General features: G+C 41.9%; 1 protein-coding gene across 1 annotated transcript; it reads right to left on the bottom strand.

Moving 5' to 3' along the window:
- Nucleotides 1–1,597: 1,597 nt before the first annotated feature.
- an32b (Acidic leucine-rich nuclear phosphoprotein 32 family member B) lies at nucleotides 1,598–20,799 on the bottom strand. The gene is given in 4 exon segments (NM_001141161.1): nucleotides 1,598–1,881; nucleotides 4,557–4,658; nucleotides 16,214–16,363; nucleotides 20,395–20,799. Coding segments are annotated over 4 exon segments (822 nt in total). The 5' UTR covers nucleotides 20,791–20,799; the 3' UTR covers nucleotides 1,598–1,707.
- Between the last annotated feature and the right edge of the window lie 4,755 nt (nucleotides 20,800–25,554).

Genomic DNA, 25,554 nt, shown 5'->3' with positions numbered 1-25,554 from the left:
ACTTTGCAATTGAACCGTGTGTGTGTGCAACCGACTCGGAGGCTGCAAATTGGTTAAACACGGCACAAATGCCAGCAAGCAAAATAAATCGGCAGTGATGCCCCATTCATGTGCAAATCGGAAATGTCAGACTTGCTAATAGGTTTTAGTTATACATATGCTACATTCAACCAGTTAGCATTCCTAGTTCCGACCAGCACTTGAATGTGGCATAAGGCCTGGCAGGCTGTCTGGTTGGCAGTTAGTAAGTTGCTGGTTGGCTAGCTAGAAATTACGACATGTGCAGAAACCTTTGACATTTGCCCATGTGTACTTTTGTTAGGCGGCATAAACTCTCACTGATATCTTACAACGTAATCAGATGTATGAATTCAGATCTATTTAATCTATTCAGATATTTCTCTGACACGATCACAGGCACCCTACATCTCTATGACTCCCCACACAGTAGTGGACATTGACAGATACTTATGACTGTGGCGTCTAACCTGAGAGCACCAGTGTACCATCAGAAGAGGGGACCACCAGTGTACCATCAGAAGAGGGGACCACCTGTGTACCAACAGAAGAGGGGACCACCTGTGTACCAACAGAAGAGGGGACCACCAGTGTACCAACAGAAGAGGGGACCACCAGTGTACCAACAGAAGAGGGGACCACCTGAGTACCAACAGAAGAGGGGACCACCTGAGTACCAACAGAAGAGGGGACCACCAGTGTACCAACAGAAGAGGGGACCACCTGAGTACCAACAGAAGAGGGGACCACCTGTGTACCAACAGAAGAGGGGACCACCTGTGTACCAACAGAAGAGGGGACCACCTGTGTACCAACAGAAGAGGGGACCACCTGTGTACCAACAGAAGAGGGGACCACCTGTGTACCAACAGAAGAGGGGACCACCTGTGTAGAGACGCTGCATTCAGACTCAGTAGCTTCTTTTTCCTGTACTGTTGATCCCCAGTTGGACTTGGGGGTTGAGAGGCAGGATAGTCATAGCACAGAATATTCCACTCAAAAGACAAATCCAAAGTTCAAATCCTCCGTCCAGACGATGCCTTCAGCTCTTATGCTCCTAAAGACCCAGGCAAAGACCTCACCCCTGTGCTGGGGGAGCTCAAGGCCTACATCTGCCAGGTATGACTACCTAGCCCTGGGAAGCTCTGTAGGAAAGTGCAGATGGCCCTAAAGCCAAGCCATTGGAGCCAGTGGAGAATAGTGCTAGGCCCTGCTATGGGCAAGAGGCCTACAGCACCATCGCATTGTTGGGAAGGGCCTGTAAGTAAGCTTTTCACTGATAGTCTACACCTGTTTAGAAAGCATGTGATGAATAAACTTTGATTTCATGTGTTCCTATTGCTGTCTTTTTACCTTCCCTCCCATTCAAAATAAAATAAGCTGCAACATGTCATCTCGTGGAGTGACTGGAGTATCCATTGAGGCATTTGCTGCATATTGTGTGATGAGTGTTCTAGACTTTTCCCACTGAGGCAACCCATTGCACTCAGGAGTTGAGCGATAGGCACTTGTAGCTACAACCTTGATTTGTGCAACAGGCGGCCACACTGAATCTTAGCGCGCTCTTCACACAGTTGCTATAGCAATACATTTTATTGGAGAAAAAAATAAGGAACAGAAAAGATGAAAAGAAGAGGGAAGAAATAAACCCAACAACAACTTTCTCTTCATAATTCATCCAACAAAATATTAAAAGCACAGACCCAAAACTAGATACAGTACCAGTCCCAAAGTCCTCACACAGGTATACATAAAGGGGGAGTTGACTGTGAAAAAGTGGAATGCGGAGTGGTGCGCTGCTTGAGGATGGCTCTTGGTTCCATGGGGCGTAGGAAGCTCCACTTGAACCACCTGTCCGGTACAGTCTTTCCCCACACGGGGGCTCAAAGCTGGGGGAGAGACGTGGAGTAGGCAGGGTGTGGGTGGGTGTCAGGGTGGAGAGGGAAGGGGTTGGTAACATGATTGGCTTTTGTTTTTTGCTCATAATCATCATCATTGTCGTCAGGGTCTCGCTTTCTCTTCTCTCCTTGGACAGCCTCAACTTCTGGGGGAAATGGGAAAGGGTTATTAAATTATACTTTGTAAAGTTTCAAAAAGCTTATGACAAAGCTTATGACAAAAAGTACAAGAATGACATACCATCATCATTGTCGTCTTCATCATCAATACCAAGGTCTTCTTCCTGGGGAGATAGGACAGTGATTTCAAACCATATCCCCCGTTGATCTTTTGGGTCACAAACAAACCAAAAAAAGGGGCTTTACCTCTTCGTCGCCACTGACTTCGTCATCCTCCTCGTCAAAGTCTTCCTCCTCTCCATCCTCATCCTTCGCTCCTCCTAAAAAAAAAGAAAAGAAATATATCACATCCACTGTCGAAAAACCCAACACAATAGAATCCCCTTGCATGACAATATCCACGATGTATTAACATGGTACTAACATGTACTGAATTTTTTAAAAATATAAATAAAACGCAAAATATAAAGTGTTGGGCCCATGTTTCATGAGCTGAAATAAAAGATCCAATACATTTTTCCATTCGCACAAAAAGCCTATTTGTCAAATTTGTTTACATCCCTGTTAGTGAGCATCTCTTTTGCTGAGATAATCCATCCACCTGACAGGTGTGGCATGTCAAGAAGCTGATTAAACAGCATGATCATTACATATGTGCACCTTGTGCTGGGGAGAATAAAAGGCCACTAAAATGTGCAGTGTTGTCACAATACCATGCCACAAGTTGAGGAAGCATGCAATTTGCATGCTGATTGCTGTAATGTCCACCAGAGCTGTTGCCAGAGAATTTAATGTTCATTGCTCTATCATAAGCCGCCATCGTCATTTTAGAGAATTTGGCAGTACGTTCAACCGGCCTCACAACCGCAGACCGTGTAACCACGCCAGCCATGACCTCCACATCTGGCTTCTTCACCTGCGGGATCGTCTGAAGAAGCCATTGTGGATTTGCACAACCGAATAATTTATGCACAAACTGTCAGAAACCGTATCAGGGAAGCTCATCTGCGTGCTTGTTGTCCTCACCAGTGTTTTGACTTGACTGCAGTTTGGCGTCGTAACCATCTTCAGTGGGCAAATGCTCACCTTTGTGTATTGCATTTGTGTGGACGAGCGGAATACTGATGTCAACGTTGTGAACATTAGTGGCGGTGGGGTTATGGTATGGGCAGGCATAAGCTACAGACAATGAACACAACTGCATTTTATCAATGGCAATTTGAATGCACAGAGACACCATGATGAGATCCTGAGGCCCATTGTCATGCCATTTATCTGCCGACATCGCCTCGTCTTTCAGCATGATAATGCAGGGCCCCTTGTCGTAAGGATCTGCACACAATTCCTGGAAGCTGAAAATTACATTTAAGTCATTTAGCAGACGCTCTTATCCAGAGCAAATGTCCCAGTTCTTCCATGGTCTACATACTCAGACATGTCACCCATTGAGCATGTTTGGGATGCTCTGGATCAACTTGTACGACAGCGTGTTCCAGTTCTCGCCAATATCCAGCAACTTCGCACAGCCACTGAAGATGAGTGGGACAACATTCCACAGACCACAATCAACAGCCTGATCAACTCTATCCAAAGGAGAAGTGTCGCGCTGCATGACGCAAATGGTGGTCACACCAGATACTGACTGGTTTTCAGATCTACGACCCTACCATTAAGGTGTCTGTAACCAACAGATGCATATCTGTATTCCCAGTCATGTGAAATCCATAGATTAGGGCCTAATGAATTTATTTCAATGGCTGATTTCCTATGAACTAACTCAGTAAAATATTAGAAATTGGTACATGTTGCATTTATTTTTGTTCAGTGTATGACGATATACCATTTAGCAGATGCTTTTAGCCAAAGTTGCTTGCAGTGTTGTGTGCATATATTTTACATATGGGCGGTCCCGGGAATCAAACCCACTATTATGCCATTGCAAGCTCCACGCTCTACCAACTGAGCTACAGAAGACCCACATTCTGAACTCAAATTACAACTGCATTTTCATTTTCTTATACTTCCTCAAAACATGGAAAAAGACTAAATGGTTGCCAACCCTCATCGTCGTCGTCCACCCCATCCGAGTCGGATGCCTCTCGGTCCTCCACGTCGTACCCGTCCAGGTAGGTGAGCTGAGGGAGCAGCTTGAACACACTCTCCCTGTAGTCGTTCAGGTTGGTCACCTCACAGTTGAACAGGTCCAGAGACTTCAGGCTGTCCAGCTTTTTCTGTGGGACCAAATGGGTGTAGGGTAATTAGGGGGTGACTAACACTGCCTGAATAAATCTGTAATTAGATTTGAGAGCACACCTTTTCCCCATATAGGCTAGCAAACCAAAATTTTGACCAGAACCACATAGGAAAACAAACATCACACTGCCAACTAGGTCTATGGTCAAAACTCCATATGGAGAACAGTGTCATTTGAGGCATAGCCTGAGACAATGAGATGGTGTCGCACTGTATTGTGCTCTACCGGGAGTTTGGTGTACCTACCAAAGGTTCCAATATGCTGATGTCTTTCAGTTTGTTCCCACTTAGATTTAGATGTGTGAGGTTGGGGAGTTTCTCTGCTAGCACGTCAAGGCCACCAGAGATTCTGTTGTCGCTGAGTTCCAACTGCAACATAATGTGAAGATATACAGTGAGCTCCAGAAGTGTTTGGCCAGTGACATTTGTTGTTTTGACTGTACTCCAGCACTTTGGATTTGAAATGATACAACGACTGTGGTTAAAGTGAAGACTGTCAATTTTAAATTTGAGAGTATTTTCAAGTGAGCATTTTAGAAATTACAGCACCTTTTGTACATAGTTCCCCCATTTTAGGGGACCAAAAGTATTGGGACAAATTCATTTGTGTATTAAAGTAGTTAGAAAGTACTTGGTCCCATATTTATAGCACGCAATGACTACATCAAGCTCGTGCAAATTTGTTGGATGCATTTGCTGTTTGTTTTGGTTGTTTCAAATTATTTTGTGCCCAATATAAATGAATGGTGAATAATGTAGTGTCATTTGAGTCACTTTTATTGTAAAGAACAGATTAAGTTTCTAAACAGTTCTACATTAATGTGGATGCTACCATGATTACGGATAATCCTGAATGAATTGTGAATAATAATGAGAAAGTTAGACAAACATACCCTCAAAACATGCTAACCTCTCACCATTACAATAACGGGAGGTTAGCATTTTGGGGGGTGGCTATGATATTTCTGCGTCAAACTCTCTCTCAACATTATTCATGGCTCATTCAGGATTATCCGTAATCATGGTAGCATCTAGGGCTGACCCCATTTAGTCGACTGGTCGATTATTTGGTCGACAAGCTGTTGATCGACCAAGACACTCGTCTGATTCGCGCTTGTCTCAGTGGACTAATCCATTGCGGAGGCCACGGGGATGGCACTGTCCATCACATAACTGTGATACTGAAATTGTATATGATTATACTATGCAAAAATAAAATGGTGCAACACTAAAATCTAATATTTTATAACAAACGTGCTTTCTCCCGTGTTGGATGTGGTTGCTGTCCGCGGTTTGTACATGACAGGAGTAACAATTCCAGCCAGAGTAACCTACTGTTTCTTGGTGAACGCCAAGGTCCTCTGATAATACTAGTCCCGTGTGAATAGACATCCCTGTGTTTTGAGACAAATGTCTGAGTCTGACAGGTGTTGCTCACTGATTGAGTAAGAAAACAGATTGTATTGAATGAAGTGCTGCACATAGCCTATATATGAATGGCCTACGTGTATCAACTTTCACAGTGAATGCTTTTATTAATGTTTTGTGCTCATTATTGAATATTGCCAAATGCATCACTAAAAAACATTGCACCTACTTAACGTAACCCTTGCTGTTAATAGATCGCAAAGCAGCATACAACTGACCTAAACCTTTTGGAAATAAGTTCACTTTTACATCCATAGCCTGAAAACGCATCAAGTGCGCCATTTAGCTCACAGCTGAAGGATGGGGGGCATTTAGGATGTACTGCGGATCGCCAAAATGATTATGATCACACTTCCTTCACTCATTATGGCGACACGACACCAAAGATGGTTTGGTATGTTTAGTGTAGCCCTGTTATCGGCTGGACATGTTGAAATATCTTCACGCCTAGAAAAAAAACCTCCAGGCTTCTGTCATAACTGTCAATCAATTGGAAAAAAATTATTACAGGGGGCAGTTTGGGAAAAATGAATCCCCTCTAAAATCGTCCTCTGGAATAACGGACATTCTGGGGTAATAATTACATAACCGACATTCTCTAGTAATACTAGTCCTGTGCGAATAAGGCTAAGCCTAATTGTCTAAGAAAATTGAGGAGAGCGCAAACCAACTGTCTATACTGTAAATCAATAGCCTAACTTAAATGTGCCTGGCTTTATAAACCATCCATATAGATCTACAGAAATAACATATTGCTTCTGTTGCCTGTTTGTTCAACCTCTTAGATGTAAAGGCAAAATTTAGATTTCCAGCTAAACAGACATATCCAAAAGTAACTGCTATTCATGTGTAATTACATGATTTTGACATGCCAAAACTTGGTATATTTGGAAAGACATCTGGGAGATTTAGGAAGTGATCAGACGATAGGAATTACATAGTTCAGAATACACAAGATCAAGCTCAAAGTTTTTTTGTTTTTTTTTAAAGTAATTTCATTGACAAGCTATAAGTGAATTATTGATGCCAAGAGCTGGAAACGCATCAGATGGCTTCCACAACATGTGGACAATAGCAGAAAAAAATGTGATTTAAAGACCTAACTAGAAATGGGCAGATGTTTTAGTAAGTGTCCCTAAACCGCTCGAAAGTGGCATATGTCTGTAAATTACATAATTCCAGTGCTATTACATAATGCTTTTTGTTCAGTATAAAAACACAATTTCTACCATATCAACCTCACTCAAACATTGTGGTGGTGTTACGGGGTATCCAGGGTAAATTCAAGTGTCCTTTCAACCTCTCCAAAGTGTCCAAATGTGGTAATTGCACACTGGATGTGCCTAAAAGTTATTGTTCACTATAAAAACAAACTTTCTACAACACCAACCTCTAACATTGTGGTGTTGTTGGGGGACATCCAAGTGTTTTTTCAAGCTCTCCAAAGTGCCACCAGAGAGGAGGGGGGGGCTGGTCGTAAACTTTCTCTCTTGCCTATTCAGTATTGAGAGTGGAATGTCTGAGTGTAAGAGACACTTAAAACACATAAATTGTGGGAAATGTTTGGTGGGGATCGAAACTATGTCATATAATTTAGCATTTTGTGATGTCATTACGGATGGTATAGCAAGAACTATCTTTAAGAGCTTTCACAATGTAGATTTCACATTTGCATCTAAATGTTGCAAAACGTATGATTAAGTATGAAACTAGCTGTGAAAAGAGAGCAATGTTATTTTAGCCTTCTAAATGAGAATTGTTTTTCTTGCAAAACTTGTGCCAGTCACTGGCCACGCCCCAAATAAGGTCAGAGTTCGTGTCCACATGATGGAACGTCCCTTTTTCCAGAGTGCATAAGAGGACTGCTAACAAAATGTATATATATATATTAGAACAGTATACGTGCAGAGCGAGCTAAATACGTTTCAATCTAAATACAGACCAGCGTGACCGACAGCGTGAGATGAATGTTACAAAATGGTTAGAAACTCTCAACACAAGTGAAGGAGAAAATCTCTAGAGACCAAAACATACCGGTTTGCTGCCGGTGTGTAAAGTGGTCCAAGCTGTACCCTGAATAATAAACCATTGAGACCAGAAAATGGTAAGACCCTCAAACTTTCGACAAGTGAAGGTGAAGGCTAGACATTCAGTCTGCAGCTGTATATGTAAAAGAGTCTAGGAAACTCGACTGAAGACGAAGTAACATTTCCCTATCACCACCATTGTGGTACATCTGAAGGAACACTCCAAGACAAAGAAGCCTACAACCATTAACCTGTTATGGCTAGGGGGCAGTATTTTCACGGCTGGATAAAAAACGTACCCGATTTAATCTGGTTACTACTCCTGCCCAGTAACTAGAATATGCATATAATTATTGGCTTTGGATAGAAAACACTCCAACGTTTCTAAAACTGTTTGAATGGTGTCTGTGAGTATAACAGAACTCAAATGGCAGGTCAAAACCTGAGAGATTCCTTTACAGGAAGTGGCCTGTCTGACCATTTCTTGAACTTCTTTGCCATCTCTATCTTTTACAAAGGATCTCTGCTCTAACGTGACACTTCCTACGTCTTCCATGGGCGCTCAGAGCCCGGGAAAAAACAGAATGTCGTCATCCCAGCCCCAGGCTGAAACACATTATCGCCTTTCTCAAGTGGCCGATCAAGGGACTGTGGGCTTAGGCGCGTGCCCTGGCCGCCCCCGTCTTTGTGATTTTTCCTCTGTTTGCCGAAAAGGAGATTCCCGGTCGGAATATTATCGCTTTTTTACGAGATAAATTGCATAAAAATTGATTTTAAACAGCGGTTGACATGCTTCGAAGTACGGTAATGGAATATTTAGAAATTTTTTGTCACGAATTGCGCCATGCGCGCGACCCTGATTTACCATTTCGGATAGTGTCTGGGACGCACGAACAAAACGCCGCTATTCGGATATAACGATGGATTATTTTGGACCAAACCAACATTTGTTATTGAAGTAGCAGTCCTGGGAGTGCATTCTGACGAAGACAACAAAAGGTAATCAAACTTTTATAATAGTAAATCTGATTTTGGTGAAGGCTAAACTTGCCGGGTGTCTAAATAGCTAGCCCGTGATGGCTGGGCTATGTACTTAGAATATTGCAAAATGTGCTTTCACCAAAAAGCTATTTTAAAATCGGACATATCGAGTGCATAGAGGAGTTCTGTATCTATAATTCTTAAAATAATTGTTATGCTTTTTGTGAACGTTTATCGTGAGTAATTTAGTAAATTGTTAGCAAATTCCCCGGAAGTTTGCGGGGGGTATGCTAGTTCTGAACGTCACATGCTAATGTAAAAAGCTGGTTTTTGATATAAATATGAACTTGATTGAACAAAACATGCATGTATTGTATAACATAATGTCCTAGGTGTGTCATCTGATGAAGATCAAAGGTTAGTGCTGCATTTAGCTGTCTTCTGGGTTTTTGTGACATTATATGCTAGCTTGAAAAATGGGTGTCTGATTATTTCTGGCTGGGTACTCTGCTGACATAATCTAATGTTTTGCTTTCGCTGTAAAGCCTTTTTGAAATCGGACAGTGTGGTTAGATAAAGGAGAGTCTTGTCTTTAAATGCTGTGAAATAGTCATATGTTTGAAAAATTGAAGTCTTTGTATTTTTGAGGAATTTGTAATTCGCGCCACGCCTATCATTGGATATTGGAGCAGGTGTTCCGCTAGCGGAACGTCTAGATGTAAGAGGTTAAGGACATTGTGACCGGATTGGTGTCACAGTTTTTCCCCCAGCCCCAGCTCACACACCTGACTCCAATAATCACAGAATCATGATCTTCGGTTTAGAATGCAATTTGATTGAATAGCGGTGTTTGCTTGGGACGGAGAAAAAGTGTGACACCAAATCAGGCCCAAGGACTGGAGTTGCCCACCCCAGCATTGGACAGGCCGGGCGATTTCAACAGAGAGACAGACATACAAGCGTAAATATATACATTGCAATATATACATTGCAACAATTCGAGCCTTTGAGAGAACCATATGCTCATCTATAGATAGATTTTGAGCAGGCTGGAAGTAAGTTTTGCATGCCTCCACCATGTCATGATAAAGGGGCTTGACTCTTGCAAGACGATCATACCCTGCAGTCCCAATCTGGTCATTATCCTGATCCTTTTGTGGTCACTCCTGTGACGAGTATGGTTGAAGGCCAAGAATCGGTTTTCACTCATGGAGTTGGGGAACTCAAACCGATAGAGTGGGGACTTGCTCCGGTTGTCAACTAGTCTTGATACCTTTACCAGTCCCATGTAAATCACCAAAGAAAGGTAGTTGAGCATGTCACCCATGGTGACATGTTCCAGGACATCTTCCTTCCCCCCCTTACTGCTTTTTGTCCCCATACTTGTTGCTACTACTAATTAGTGTTCCCAGTACAGAGGTGGTAAAGTAAAGCTGAAACAGCTGTAAGGGGTGTATGTTTCATCACTAACCAACTGTGGGCTCCTCATCTTCAAGGACAGTATGCCACCGGTCCTCAGTTTCATCTCCCTGTGTTGTGCTGCTTCCACGGTCTCTTTGTTGAGGCCTAGATTTCCTCCCTACCCCTGCACCTCCAGATGAACTTAGAGAGGGGAGTGGTGCCACGGCCTGCAGTGGGGGTGGTTGAAGAGGAGTGGGCCTCAGCAAAACTCAGAAAAAAAAAGAAAATGTCCCTTTTTCAGGACCCTGTCTTTCAAAGATAATTCGTAAAATCCAAATAACTTCACAGATCTTCATTGTAAAGGATTTAAACGCCGTTTCCCATGCTTGTTCAATGAACCATAAACAATTAATGAACAAGGTCACAGTTATGAAAACTTAGGACACTAAGAGAGACTGGACATTGGCAAGTAGTATACTCAGGAGCGATGTGCACGTCTACGGCGCCTGACTAGGAGGCCGCTCTGTCTGCCCCTTCTGTGGCACCGTTGTTTTGGGTCGGCTACTGGGATTAGATCCATTGTCCTGGGTGGTGGTCCGAACAGAGGATCCACTTCGGTAAAGTCATTCCTGGTCGTAATGTTGGTAAGTTGACGTTGCTCTTATATCCAATAGTTCTTCCCAGCTGTATGTAATAAGACTTAAGATTTCCTGGGGTAACAATGTAAGAAATAATACATAAAAACGAAATACTGCATAGTTTCCTAAGAACACAAAGCGAGGCGACCTTCTCTGTTGGCACCACTTCGATGTTGCCATTAAGTCATACATCAGATAACATTGGCTATAGGCTAGATTTGTTCCAACCAACCCAAGGATTCATTTCATACACCCCCATGCCATGTAGCTATAGCTGAAACACTGAACAAATTGAAGCTTACCTTGTAAGATGTTTGCTTTAAACGTTGTGTAAAAAAAGACACCCTGCTTTTGCAGATGGGGGCTACCGTTCTCATACCAGTCTGAATTTAGCTGCTTTTAAATCTTTGCTATGCTGTAATAAAACCTTACATTTTTTTATTTGTTAGAACAGACTGGTATTACTTATAATTTGGATGTTTACACTGTTCCAAACAGGCAGAAAAATGATATGGTAATCTAACAGCACCCGTTTGTCACACATAATATGCATGCAGCTCTCGCTCCTATACCCACCTTTTTCTTATTATCACAATTATGATCATTATAATAAGTAAAGTCGTTATCATTTGTAGGCCTAGTATAGTATCCTTGTATAGCCACCATAGAGCTGTAGGCCTAAGAGCGCATCCTGTTAAGTTTTAATACTGTAACTTAGGCCTATATTTCAATATACAGGCTACTGTATCAATTGAATCAATCATTCCTGCCATCACACAGCATACGAAACATTCAGGCTTTGAAATGCAATCAAGCACTTTAGTTTTAAAATTAAATAACAAAAAGGAAGCTTTGAATAATTAGCCAAAACAATAAACCTCAATTCAATAATGAATGCAACTGTTTTCAGTCTGCTGTAATAAAGGCTGTATACATCATTGTTTTTGTTAGATGAGACTCTTGTACAGCGAGGGAAAAAAGTATTTGATCCCCTGCTGATTTTGTACGTTTGCCCACTGACAAAGAAATGATCAGTCCATAATCATAATTTTAAAAGGTAGGTTTATTTGAACAGTGAGAGACAGAATAACAACAAAAAAATCCAGAAAAACATGTCAAAAATGTTATAAATTGATTTGCATTTTAATGAGGGAAATAAGTATTTGACCCCCTCTCAATCAGAAAGATATCTGGCTCCCAGGTGTCTTTTATACAGGTAACGAGCTGAGATTAGGAGCACACTTAAAGGGAGTGCTCCTAATCTCATTTTGTTACCTGTATAAAAGACACCTGTCCACAGATGCAATCAATCAGATTCCAAACTCTCCACCATGGCCAAGACCAAAGAGCTCTCCAAGGATGTCAGGGACAAGATTGTAGACCTACACAAGGCTGGAATGGGCTACAAGACCATCGCCAAGCAGCTTGGTGAGAAGGTGACAACAGTTGGTGCGATTATTCGCAAATGGAAGAAACACAAAAGAACTGTCAATCTCCCTCGGCCTGGGGCTCCATACAAGATCTCACCTTGTGGAGTTGCAATGATCATGAGAACGGTGAGGAATCAGCCCAGAACTACACGGGAGGATCTTGTCAATGAACTCAAGGCAGCTGGGACCATAATCACCAAGAAAACAATTGGTAACACACTACGCCATGAAGGACTGAAATCCTGCAGCGCCCGCAAGGTCCCCCTGCTCAAGAAAGCACATATACATGCCCGTCTGAAGTTTGCCAATGAACATCTGAATGATTCAGAGGACAACTGGGTGAAAGTGTTGTGGTCAGATAAGACCAAAATGGAGCTCTTTGGCATCAACTCAACTCGTCGTGTTTGGAGGAGGAAGAATGCTGCCTATGACCCCAAGAACACCATCCCCACCGTCAAACATGGAGGTGGAAACATTATGCTTTGGGGGTGTTTTTCTGCTAAGGGGACAGGACAACTTCACCGCATCAAAGTGACGATGGACGGGGCCATGTACCATCAAATCTTGGGTGAGAACCTCCTTCCCTCAGCCAGGGCATTGAAAATGGGTCGTAGATGGGTATTCCAGCATGACAATGACCCAAAACACACGGCCAAGGCAACAAAGGAGTGGCTCAAGAAGAAGCACATTAAGGTCCTGGAGTGGCCTAGCCAGTCTCCAGACCTTAATCCCATAGAAAATCTGTGGAGGGAGCTGAAGGTTCGAGTTGCCAAACGTCAGCCTCGAAACCTTAATGACTTGGAGAAGATCTGCAAAGAGGAGTGGGACAAAATTTCTCCTGAGATGTGTGCAAACCTGGTGGCCAACTACAAGAAACGTCTGACCTCTGATTGCCAACAAGGGTTTTGCCACCAAGTACTAAGTCATGTTTTGCAAAGGGGTCAAATACTTATTTCCCTCAATAAAATGCAAATCAATTTATAACATGCGTTTTTCTGGATTTTTTTGTTGTTATTCTGTCTCTCACTGTTCAAATAAACCTACCATTAAAATTATAGACGGATCATTTCTTTGTCCGTGGGCAAACGTACAAAAATCAGCAAGGGATCAAATACTTTTCCCCCCTCACTGTACATGTTTACACTGTTCCAAATGGTCAGATAAAAAAAAAAAATGTTTTATCTAAAAGCAACAGTTTGGCACACATAATACACACAAGGCTTGCTCCTATACAGCTTTAGCAGGGACAGTGCAATAAACACTTGCTGTGGTGCCTTTTTGCTGCAGTAGGGAGGTGAGCGAGACAACATGCGCCAGTCACACAGGCACTCCCCGTCATTTTTCTTAACACTGTGTGACTTAATTATTTCATCAAACAGTGTGTTTAAAGCATCAGACAAGCTCAGTGCATATGTAGTTGGTTTTATTCAAACACATAGGGTGTGTATGTTAATTATGGATAAAGAAGTTTAAACATTGACCAATCGATTGGTCGAAAGAACCTGACGACTCGTTTGACCAATATATTTTTATGGGGACAGCCCTAGTAGCATCCACATTCAAATAAGTTTAGAAACGTCAATCAAATTAATCAATAAAATGTATTTATAAAGCCCTTCTTACATCAGCTGATATCTTAAAGTGCTGTACAGAAACCCAGCCTAAAACCCCAAACAGCAAGCAATGCAGGTGTAGAAGCACGGTGGCTAGGAAAAACTCCCTAGAAAGGCCAGATCCTAGGAAGAAACCTAGAGAGGAACCAGGCTATGAGGGGTGGCCAGTCCTCTTCTGGCTGTGCCGGGTAGAGATTATAACAGAACATGGCCAAGAAACATGATATTCTTATTTACAAAATAAGTGACTAGAAAATGACAAACCATTATTTACATTGGGCACAAAATAATGTGAAACAACCAAAGCAAACTGCAAACGTATCCAACAAATGTATAGAGTCACAACCCTGATTTAGTCACTGCATGCTATGAATATGGGACCAAATAGTTAACTTTTTACTACTTTAATACACATACAGTGCCTTCAGAAAGTATTCATACTCCTAGACTTATTCCACATTTTGTTATGTTCCAGCCTGAATTCAAAATCAATTAAACACAAAATGAAAACATGTTTAGACATTTTTGCAAATGTTCAATTATATACAGTTCTCGCATTTACATAAGTATTCACACCCCTGAGTCAATACTTTGTAGAAGCGCCTTTGGCAGCGGTTACAACTGTGAGTCTATCTGGGTAAGTCTAAGACCCTTCCACACTTGAATTGTGCAACACTTGCCCATTATTGTTTTCCAAACTCTTCAAGCTGTCAAATTGGTTGTTGATCATTGCTAGACAACCATTTTTCACGTCTTTCCCTAGATTTTAAAGTAGATTTAAGTCAAAACTGTAACTCGGCCACTGAGGAACATTCAATGTCATCTTGGTAAACAACTTCAGTGTAGATTAGGCCTTGTGTTTTAGGTTATTGTCCAGCTAAAGATGAATTAATCTCCCAGTGTCTGGTGGAAAGCAGATTGAACCAGGTTTTCCCTGTGCTTAGCACCATTCGGTTTCTTTTTTTATCCTGAAAAACTTAACAGTCCTTAACTATTACAAGCGTTCCCATTACATGATGCAGCCACCACCATGCTTGAAAATATGGAGAGGTACTCAGTAATGTGTTGTGTTATGTTTGGATAACTTTTTATTCAGGACCAAGTTTATTGCTTTGCAACATTTTTTGCAGTTTTACTTTAGTGCGTTATTGCAAACAGGGTGTATGTTTTGGAATATTTTTATTCTGTACAGGCTTCCTTGTTTTCACTCTGTCAATTAGGTTAGTATTGTGGAGTAACTACAATGTTTATCCATCCTCAGCTCTCCTATCACAGCCATTAATATGAAAAAATATCTACAAACATAATTCCACTGACATTAGGGGGAAATTAAGAACATTTCTTAAAGTGCAGTCGCAAAAACCATCAAGAGCTACGATGAAACTGGCTCTCATCAGGACCGCCACAGGAATGGAAGACCGAGTTACCGCTGCTGCAGGGGATAAATTCATTAGAATTACGAGCCTCAGAAATTGCAGCCCCCAAAAAATTATTGACAGAGTTTAAGTAACAGACATCTCAACATCAACTGTTCAGAGGAGACTGTGAATCAGGCCTTCATGGTCAAATTGCTGCAAAGAAACCACTATTAAAGGACACAAAGAAGAAGAGACTTGCTTGGGCCAAGAAACACGAGCAATGGACATTAGACCGGTGGAAATCTGTCCTTTGGTCTGATGAATCCAAATGAGATTTTTGGTTCCAACCGCCATGTCTTTGTGAGACACAAAGTAGGTGAACGGATGATCTCCGCATGTGTGGTTCCCACTGCGAAGCATGGAGGTGGTGGCGTGATGGCGTGGGGGAGCTTTGCTGGTGACACCGTCAGTGATTTATTTAGAATTCAAGGCACACTTAACCAGCATGGCAACCACAGCATTCTGCAGCGATACGCCATCCCATTTAGTTTCAGCTTAGTGGGACTATCATTTGTTTTTCAACAGGACAATGACCCAATACACCTCCTGGCTGTGTAAGGGCTATTTGACCAAGATGGAGAGTGATGGAGTGCTGCATCAAATGACCTGGCCTCCACAATCACCCAAACTCAACCAAATTGTGATGTTTAGGATGAGTTGGACCACAGAGTGAAGGAAAAGCAGCCAACAAGTGCTCAGCATTTGTGGGAACTCCAAGACTATTGGAAAAGCATTCTAGGTGAAGCTGGTTGAGAGAATACCAAGAGTGTGCAAGTCTGTCACCAAGGCAAAGGGTGGCTATTTTGATTTGTTTAACACTTTTTTGGGATAATGCATGATTCCATATGTATTATTTCATAGTTTTGATATGTTCACTATTATTCTACAATGTAGAAAACAGTAAAAATAAAGAAAAGAAAAAAACATTGAATGAGTAGGTATTCTAAAACTTTTGAGTGAGTATGAATAAAATAAAGCAAAACATTACCTTTTTGAGTTTCCCAAGTCTGGGAAGGTTGGAAACTGAAAATAAGCCAACATTTATCAAACTGAGGAATTCCAGATTGACGAATTCTTCTGTGAGGCCTTCGATTTTCCCTTCATTTGATCTGCAGTTGTCCAGGACAAGTTCCCGTACCTATAAGGATAAAAAAAATTGAATGTGTACAATTGTAATCCATGAACTTCAAAGATTAGATTTTTTTTATGCATGCGTGCATTGTTTACAGCTGCAATACAAACTCAATTGAGAATGCAAACTTTATTTTACGCATACATGATAAATAATAATTTGAGTGCTTATTTCTATTTTACAAATGATTACCCGATTTAATCTGGTTACTACTCCTGCCCAGTAACTAGAATATGCATATAATTATTGGCTTTGGATAGAAAACACCCTAAAGTTTCTAAAACTGTTTGAATGGTGTCTGAGTATAACAGAACTCATATGGCAGGCCAAAACCTGAGAAGATTTCATGCAGGAAGTGGCCTGTCTGAGAAGTAGTGTTTCATCTTGGCTCTTTTTATTGAAGACTCAGGATCTGTGCAATAACGTGACACTTCCTACGGCTTCCATAGGGTCTCAGAGCCCGGGAAAAAGCTGAACGATATCGAGGCAGGCTCTGGCTGAAACACTTTATCGCTTTTGGCAAGTGGCCACTCAGAGTACTATGGGCTTAGGAGCGTGCTCGCGTCGACCAAATGCTTTCTTTTCCTTTGTCTGTTTACCTAAACGCAGATTCCCGGTCGGAATATTATCGCTTTTTTATGAGAAAAATTGCATAAAAATTGATTTTAAACAGCGGTTGACATGCTTCGAAGTACGGTAATGGAATATTTAGAATTTTTTTGTCACGAATTGCGCCATGCTCGCCACCCTTATTTACCCTTTAGGATAGTGTCTTGAACGCACGAACAAAACGCCGCTGTTTGGATATAACGATGGATTATTTTGGACCAAACCAACATTTGTTATTGAAGTAGAAGTCCTGGGAGTGCATTCTGACGAAGACAACAAAGGTAATAACATTTTTCTTATAGTAAATCTGACTTTGATGAGTGCTAAACTTGCTGGGTGACTAAATAGCTAGGCCTGTGATGCCGGGCTATCTACTGAGAATATTGCAAAATGTGCTTTCACCGAAAAGCTATTTTAAAATCGGACATATCGAGTGCATAGAGGAGTTCTGTATCTATAATTCTTAAAATAATTTATATGCTTTTTGTGAACGTTTATCGTGAGTAATTTAGTAAATTCACCGGCAGTGTTCGGTGGGAATGCTAGTCACATGCTAGTCACATGCTAATGTAAAAAGCTGGTTTTTGATATAAATATGAACTTGATTGAACAAAACATGCATGTATTGTATAACATAATGTCCTAGGTTTGTCATCTGATGAAGATCGTCAAAGGTTAGTGCTACATTTAGCTGTGGTTTGGGTTTATGTGACATTATATGCTAGCTTGAAAAATGGGTGTCTGATTATTTCTGGCTGGGTACTCTGCTGACATAATCTAATGTTTTGCTTTCGTTGTAAAGCCTTTTTTAAATCGGACAGTGTGGTTAGATTAACGAGAGTCTTGTCTTTAAAATGGTGTAAAATAGTCATTTAAAAAAAAATTGAAGTAATAGCATTTCTAAGGTATTTGAATAATGCGCCACAGGATTCAACTGGCTGTTGAGTAGGTGGGACGCAAGCGTCCCACCTAGCCCATAGAGGTTAAATAAAGGTGAAATAAAAAAATAAATTAAAAAAAGCTCATCACTAAGCTAAACACCTCCCTCTGCAACTGGATCCTGGACTTCCTGACGGGCCGCCCCAGGTGGTAAGAGTAGGCAACAACACATCTGCCACACTGATTCTTAATACTGGGGCCCCTCAGGGGTGTGTACTTAGTCCCCTCCTGTACTCCCTGTTCACCCATGACTGCGTGGCCAAACACGACTCCAACACCATCATTAAGTTTGCTGACGACAACAGTGCTGACGACAACAGTGGTAGGCCTGATCACCGACAACGATGAGATGGCCTATAGGGAGGAGGTCAGAGAACTGGCAGTGTGGTGCCAGGACAACAACCTCTCCCTCAATGTGAGCAAGACAAAGGAGCTGATCGTGGACTACAGGAAAAGGCGGGCCGAACAGGCCCCCCATTAACATTGATGGGGCTGTAGTGGCGCGGGTCGAGAGTTTCAAGTTCCTTGGTGTCCACATCACCAACGAACTATCATGGTCCAAACATACCAAGACAGTCATGAAGAGGGCATGACAAAACCTTTTTCCCTTCAGGAGACTGAAAAGATTTGGCATGGGTCCCCAGATCTTCAAAAGGTTCTACAGCTCACGGGTCCCCAGATCCTCAAAAGGTTCTGCGCCATCGAGAGCATCCAGACCGGTTGCATCGCCGCCTGGTATGGCAACTGCTCGGTATCTGACCGTAAGGCGCTGCAGAGGGTAGTGCATAAGGCCCAGTACATCACTGGAGCCAAGCTTCCTGCCATCCAGGCCCTTATATTATAAGCAGTGTCAGAGGAAAGCCCATAAAATTGTCAGAGACTCCAGTCACCCAAGTTAGAGACTGTTTTCAATGCTACCGCACAGCAAGCGGTACCGGAGGCACCAGTCTAGGACCAAAAGGCTCCTCAACAGCTTCTACCCCCAAGCCATAAGACTGCTGAACAATTAATAAAATCGCCACCGGACTATTTTCATTGACCACCCCTCCTCCTTTTTGTACACTGCTGCTACTCGTTGTTTATTATCTATGCATAGTCACTTCACCCCCACCTACATGTACAAATTACCTCAACTAACCTGTAGCCCCGCACACTGACTCAGTACACTGACCCCCTGTATATAGCCTTGTTATTCTTATTGTGTTTATTATTTTTTACTTTAGTCCACTTGGTAAATATTTTCTTAACTCTTCTTGAACTGCACTGTTGGTTAAGGGCTTGTAAGTAAGCATTTCACGGTAAGGTCTACACTTGTATTCAGCGCATGTGACAAATAAAGTTTGATTTGATCATATCAAATATTTGAATGTCTATGATTTTAATTGAGCTAACTCAACTAGTTTGCCAATACAAGTAATTACTGGGTTAATTTCATCTCATATTCCATAATATACACCGAGTTTAGCAAACATTAGGAACACCTTCCTAATATTCAGTTGCACCCCTTTTTGCCCTCAGAATAGTCTCAAATTTGTAGGGGCATGTACTCTACAAGGTGTCGAAAGCGCACCAGGGATGCTGGCTCTTGTTGACTTCAATGCTTCCCACAGTTGTGTGAAGTTGGCTGGATGCCCTTTGACTGGTGGACCATTCCTGATACACACGAGAAACTGTTGGGAAAATAGGCGGTGAAAAACCCAGCAGCGTTGCAATTCTTGACACAAACCGATGTGTCTGGCACCTACTGCTATACCCAGTTCAAAGGCACTTACATTTTTGTATTTCTCTTTCACCCTCAATGGCACAAATAGACAGTCCATGTCTCAATGGTCTCATGGCTCAACAATCCTTCTTTAACCTGTCTCCTCACCTTCATCTACACTGATTGTAGTGGATTTAACTAGTGACAACAACATGGGATCATAACCTTCACCTGGTCAGTCTCATGGAAAGATCAAGTGTTCCAACTGTTTTGTATATACACTCTGTGTGTATGGGTCCTTCTATAAATAAAGGGGGCCAACGTATGACATCACGCCTGAAGAATGAAAAAGATACAGCATGTCTATGTTTTAATAACAAACATTCGCTGACCGCTCGCAACAGATGCGGTAAAGAGGTCAATCGAGCTTAAGGCTATTGTTTGTTGTTGAGGTAAAATCGGAGTATAATAATTATATAATGTCAACCCCAATACATTCATGTCATTGTCACCAATCAACGTAATTAGTTAAAACCGACTGACTACCACCGATTTCTGTACGCTAGCTAGGCTAACCAGTTTATATGAACGGGAGTTAGCATTTAGCAGTCACTTCTAAGTTCTACGTCTGAAAAGGGACAACTTTTAAATGTTATGCAGCGAAAACAGCCAACTATATCAAAACCGGAATTGATTCGACGATTATTCCATTTGATAGATAAGATTTGTTGAATGTGCGACAATCTGGTCAATGTTGTAACGCTGTGTGTTCCATTGCCTCCTTTACCTTATCTACACAGGCAGTGTTTTTCCACTCCTCATTTGCCCGCCGTCTGCTGCAATAGCCCATCCGTGACAAGGATCGGCGAGTTGTGCATTCAGAGATACTGTTCTGCACACCACTGTTGTACTGCGCCGTTATCTGTCTAATTGTGGCCCGTCTGTTAGTTTGCACGATTCTTTCCAATCTCCTTCGACCTCTCTTATCAACGAGCTGTTTACGCCCACTGGACTGCCGTTGACTGGATGTTTTTTGTTTGTCGCGCCATTCTCGGTAAACCACAGACACTGTCGTGCGTGAAAAGCCCAGGAGGGCGGCCGTTTGCGAGATACTGGACCCTGCGCGTCTGGAACCGACGATCATACCACGCTCAAAGTCCCTTAGATCTCTCTTTTTACCCATTCTAACCTTCAATCGAATAGTTAAGCTGGATGCCTGTCTGCCTGCTTTATAAAGCAAGCCACCGCCACGTGACTGTCTGTAGGAGCAATCCATTTTCGGGAACGGGGTGGTGTATGTAACAATCTACGGTCGGGAGAGTATTAGGGCCAAGTGAAGAAAAACAATTACACTTTACAAAAATATAAACACAACATGGAAAGTGTTGGTCCCATGTTTCATGAGCTGAAATTCAAGAGTCCAGAAATGTTCAATATGCACAGAATGCGTATTTCTCTCAAATGGTGTGCTCAAATTTGTTTACATCTCTGTTAGTGAGCAATTTATCCTTTGTCAAGATAATCCATCCACCTGACAGGTGTGACATATCAAGAAGATGATTAAATAGCATGATCATTACACAGATGCACCTTGTGCTGGGGACAATAAAAGGCCACTAAAATGTGCAGTTGTGTCACACAACACAATGTCACAAATTTTGAGGGAGAATACTGTGCGTGCCACTGTTGAAATGCCTGACTTATATGACCTGGTGAAATTATACTTTAGAATGTATTTATCTGTATTTATTTAACTAGGCAAGTCAGTTGACTTCTTCGGGATCGGTGTCCCTTCCACTGGGCGGTTGAGCTAACGTAGGCTAATGCGATTAGCATGAGGTTGTAAGTAACAAGAACATTTCCCAGGACATAGACATATCTGATATTGGCAGAAAGCTTAAATTCTTGTTAATCTAACGGCACTGTCCCATTCACAGTAGCTATTACAGTGAAAGAATACCATACCATTGTAGGAGGAGAGTGCACAATTTTGAACATAAAAAGTTATTAATAAACAAATTTGCCATATTTGGGCAGTCTTGATACAACATTTGAACAGCAATGCAATGGTTCATTGGATCAGTCTAAAACTTTGCACATACACTGCTGCCATCTAGTGGCCAAAATGTATATTGAACCTGGGATGGAATAATACATTATGGCCTTTTTCTTGCATTTCAAAGATGGTACAAAACGGTTGGTTTTTTCTTTGTTTTATCTTTTGCCTATGTATGTTATGTTGTGAATTTGAACATGAACTATGCCCCTATTTAAGATGACTGTTTTTCGTACGATGTACCCAATGATTAATGAAAACTTGCTCGGTAGGTCTATGTCCTCAGTGGTTTAATACGTCTTATTTACACACTTTATTCAAATATTTATGAAATGCATATTGTTATATTTGGTAGCACTTATTTGTTTTTCCTTCGCCTCAACCCCTTTCGATGCGTGGAACGGATGTGGGTGGGGCTAGGTCTACATAAGGGTGCTAATTTTTTTTTAAACTCCCAAAAGCTCTGACGAAGGCCGTGAGGCCGATACGTAAAGCTTGTTAAATATCAGTGATACTATCAAGAGCAGTGTGCGGTTTCCTTTTTCCTTCATCTTGTTCAACTGTTACCATGCAACTGCAAAAAAGATTGCTCAGATGTGCAAGTGCCTATTGAATTTTGAATGATCTTTTACCAGATCTATTGTGTTATATTCTCCTACAATCCTTTCACATTTCCACAAACTTCAAAGTGTTTCCTTTCAAATGGTACCAATAATATGCATATCCTTGCTTCAGGGCCTGAGCTATAGGCAGTTAGATTTGAGTATGTCATTTCAGGCGAAAATTGACAAAAAGGGTCGGATCCTTAAGATTTTTAACTAACTATTTAGCAGTCTTATGGCTTGGGGGTAGAAGCTGTTCAGGGTCCTGCTGGTTCCAGACTTGGTCCATCGGTACCACTTGCCGTGTGGTAGCCGAAGGAACAGTCTGACTTGGGTGGCAGGAGTCTGATATTTTTTGGGGGCCTTTCTCTGAGACCGCCTAGTACAGATGTCCTGGATGGCAGGGAGCTGCTCTCAATTGTGCTGCTGTATAACCATTTGTGGATCTGAAGGCCTTTGCCAAATCTTTTCAGCTTCCTACGGGGGGAAGAGGCATTGTCGTGCCCTCTACACAACTGTGTTGGTGTGTTTGGACCATGATAGAGCTTTAAAGGCTCTGCATGGTCAATCGGACATCTGCAGTGGCCGTACAGTATTTACTGCCATGCGGCCTCCGCAGAAGTCAGAGCATTCATACTTTTTGCGCTTCATAGAGCAGAGCTCTTGTGAAACAAGTTGCCAAGGAAGTGAGTTTCTGTTTATACAGCACCTCCCGCCACCACCTACCATAAACCAATCATGTCAATGCGGAGCCTTAGGCATTGTTACAAAATTTGGGAGATGCAAAGCGATATGGTATAGAGCTTGATTTGGCCTCCGGAAGCTCCGCAATTATGTCAAACCCTCCGGATCGCAAATACGGAGTAGGCATAAATTGGCTTTAAGTGATGTGGACACTGAGGAAGTTCAGCTCTCGACCAGCTCCTCTATAGCCCTGTTCATGTGGATGAGGACATGCTCGGCCATCCATTTCTTAATTTACTGTTGAGAGTTAGAATAATAGAATACAGAAGGTGCAATTTCAAAACGTGGTTGTGCATCAGCAGTCACTTAATTAGCCCATGTCAGCTAAACATTTTTAGATTGGTAAGTTAGCCTAGCGGCCAGCTATCTAAACTTGTAGTAAGCATGGTCAAATTACTGACTGGGGTGGTGCCCATTGATCATCAGTTATCATATTAAAAACTGCAAACATTTGCCTCCACCCTATGGCAAAATAAGTAGAATTGCAGGAAAGTAGCTGACCCACGAGCCACTGCAGCCTCTGATGAGTTCTGTTTTTTTGTGGCCCCCACCCCCATCAGTTGCCCATCCCTGCTATAGGCTGTCTCATCGTCGTCAGTGATCAGGCCTCCTACTTTCGTGTTGTCGGCAAACTTAATATTGGTGTTGGGAGTTGTGCGCAGTTACGTAGTATCGGGTGAACAGGAAGTATAGGAGGGGACTTATGCACGTACTCCTGAGGAGCCCCCGTGTTGAGGGTCAGTGTGGTGGATGTATTGATTCCTACCCTCACCACCTGGGGGCAGCCAGTCAGAAAGTCCAGGATCCAGTTGCAGAGGGAGGTGTTCAGTCTTAGGCTCCTTAGCTTAGTGATGAGCTTGGAGGGTACAATGGTAGTAATCGTCTCGTGAACATGATGATGATAGCTTAAGTGGCTGGGCTACTGTCAGAATACAAACAACCTGGTATTATTGTTGGAGCCATATCAGACCTGTTACCAACTTGCCTGGCTAGCTAGCTTTTAGACAAAAGTGCTAGGGTGTATTCATTAGTCAGATTCCATCAGCAAACTGAGCGAAATTGGGCGGGTCCTACGTACATTTCCCCAATAGAAACTCGTTTTTGTGGAAACATGTTTTTGGTTTGGAGTAAATGGTTTCCCTTGTAGAACATTTTGCAACAGACGAAACGTTCTGCAATGTATTTTTTATTTTATTTATTTAACCTTTCCCTAGGCAAGTCAGTTATTAAGGACAAATCCTTATTTACTAAAGAACTCACTCCTGGGGTGTAATCTTCCACCACTAATTGGCAACAAGTTTCGTTTGCAACTAAAACGAGAGTTTCTATTGGACAAATTCAGGTAGGTCCCGCCCCGTTTCGTTTAAGAAACGTTTTGCAACAGACTCGCCGGAATTAATACACCCCGATGTACAGTATGTAACTAGTTAACGGGCTACGGAAGATAACGTTATCATTACGTTGACTTAAATTAGCTAATACCCATACCATTGGGCATATTATTCACTGTGTTAAAGGACAGAGATAAAACAGAATTTGAACTTCACGGGGACATTTGTGTAACGTTAGGTAAATTGCCGTTAGCTACAGTAGCTAGAGTTACTGGCTAACGTTATGAAACGTGACCCTATTTAAATTATTTGGCTACAAAGCACTGTAAATAAAAGTCAGAGCTATTTCATATGGTTATTATGAACAGCTACTTAAAATATTTGCTAAAGAAAATGTTTTTGAACGAAGTAAACAAACCTGCTGCAGGAGTAAACGACCGGTAAACAACCGCCTGTTCTTCATTCAAACGTGAGAAGGTTCGCTGCTATTGGCTATAAATCGTAAACGTCAAATCCAACGCCTTCACGTAAATCTATGGGTCGCCTATTACCCATTACTTCCACCTGCTGTTGTGTTTGTTTAGTGTACGGTATTATTTTCAAACGTTTCAGATGCTGCATGTTCACAAAGACTAAATTCAATGGAAGTCTCAGCTCAAGCCCATACTGGATTTTAGTCATTTTATTCATAATACTGTATTTGTTTTATTTTCATACAAAACATTCAAACATTCCAAGACAACTTGTATACAAAAACAAACTTTTAGGGAGATGTCAGTTCTCATCTGCATCTAATCGTCACCTCAATGCATCTGTCCAACTCGATGATTGGTACTAACGTTTTAATACAGACACGGCAGGTCATTGATAGGACCGTTACCTACCTGAGCCGCGTACCACAGAGCCATGTGATCATGCTTGTCGACACATAGTCCAGTGCTTGGAGGATGAAGTCAGCCCGGTGGAGATTCAGTGGTCCCATTAGGCAATTCAAGTCAGCTGGTGAAGGTGTTGTTATTGTTGTTTTCTCTCTGTTCAGTGAAGTCTTTACATCCGATTTAGCAACACACAATTAATTAGTTGTAATTTGCTGACCCTAAAAACAGCGTCGTCTCAAACGAAAATACCCACTGTGTGTGTGTGTGACTCTGAGCCTCCAACTCTCTCTCTCTCTCTCTCTCTCTCTCTCTCCACACACACACACACACACACAC

This window comes from Salmo salar, chromosome 08 (genome assembly GCF_965601325.2).
Source record: "Salmo salar chromosome 08, fSalSal1, whole genome shotgun sequence".
NCBI classification, from domain to species: Eukaryota; Metazoa; Chordata; class Actinopteri; order Salmoniformes; family Salmonidae; genus Salmo; species Salmo salar.
Note: the sequence above shows the minus strand (reverse complement) of the source record. Positions and strands in the feature narration are given on the sequence as shown.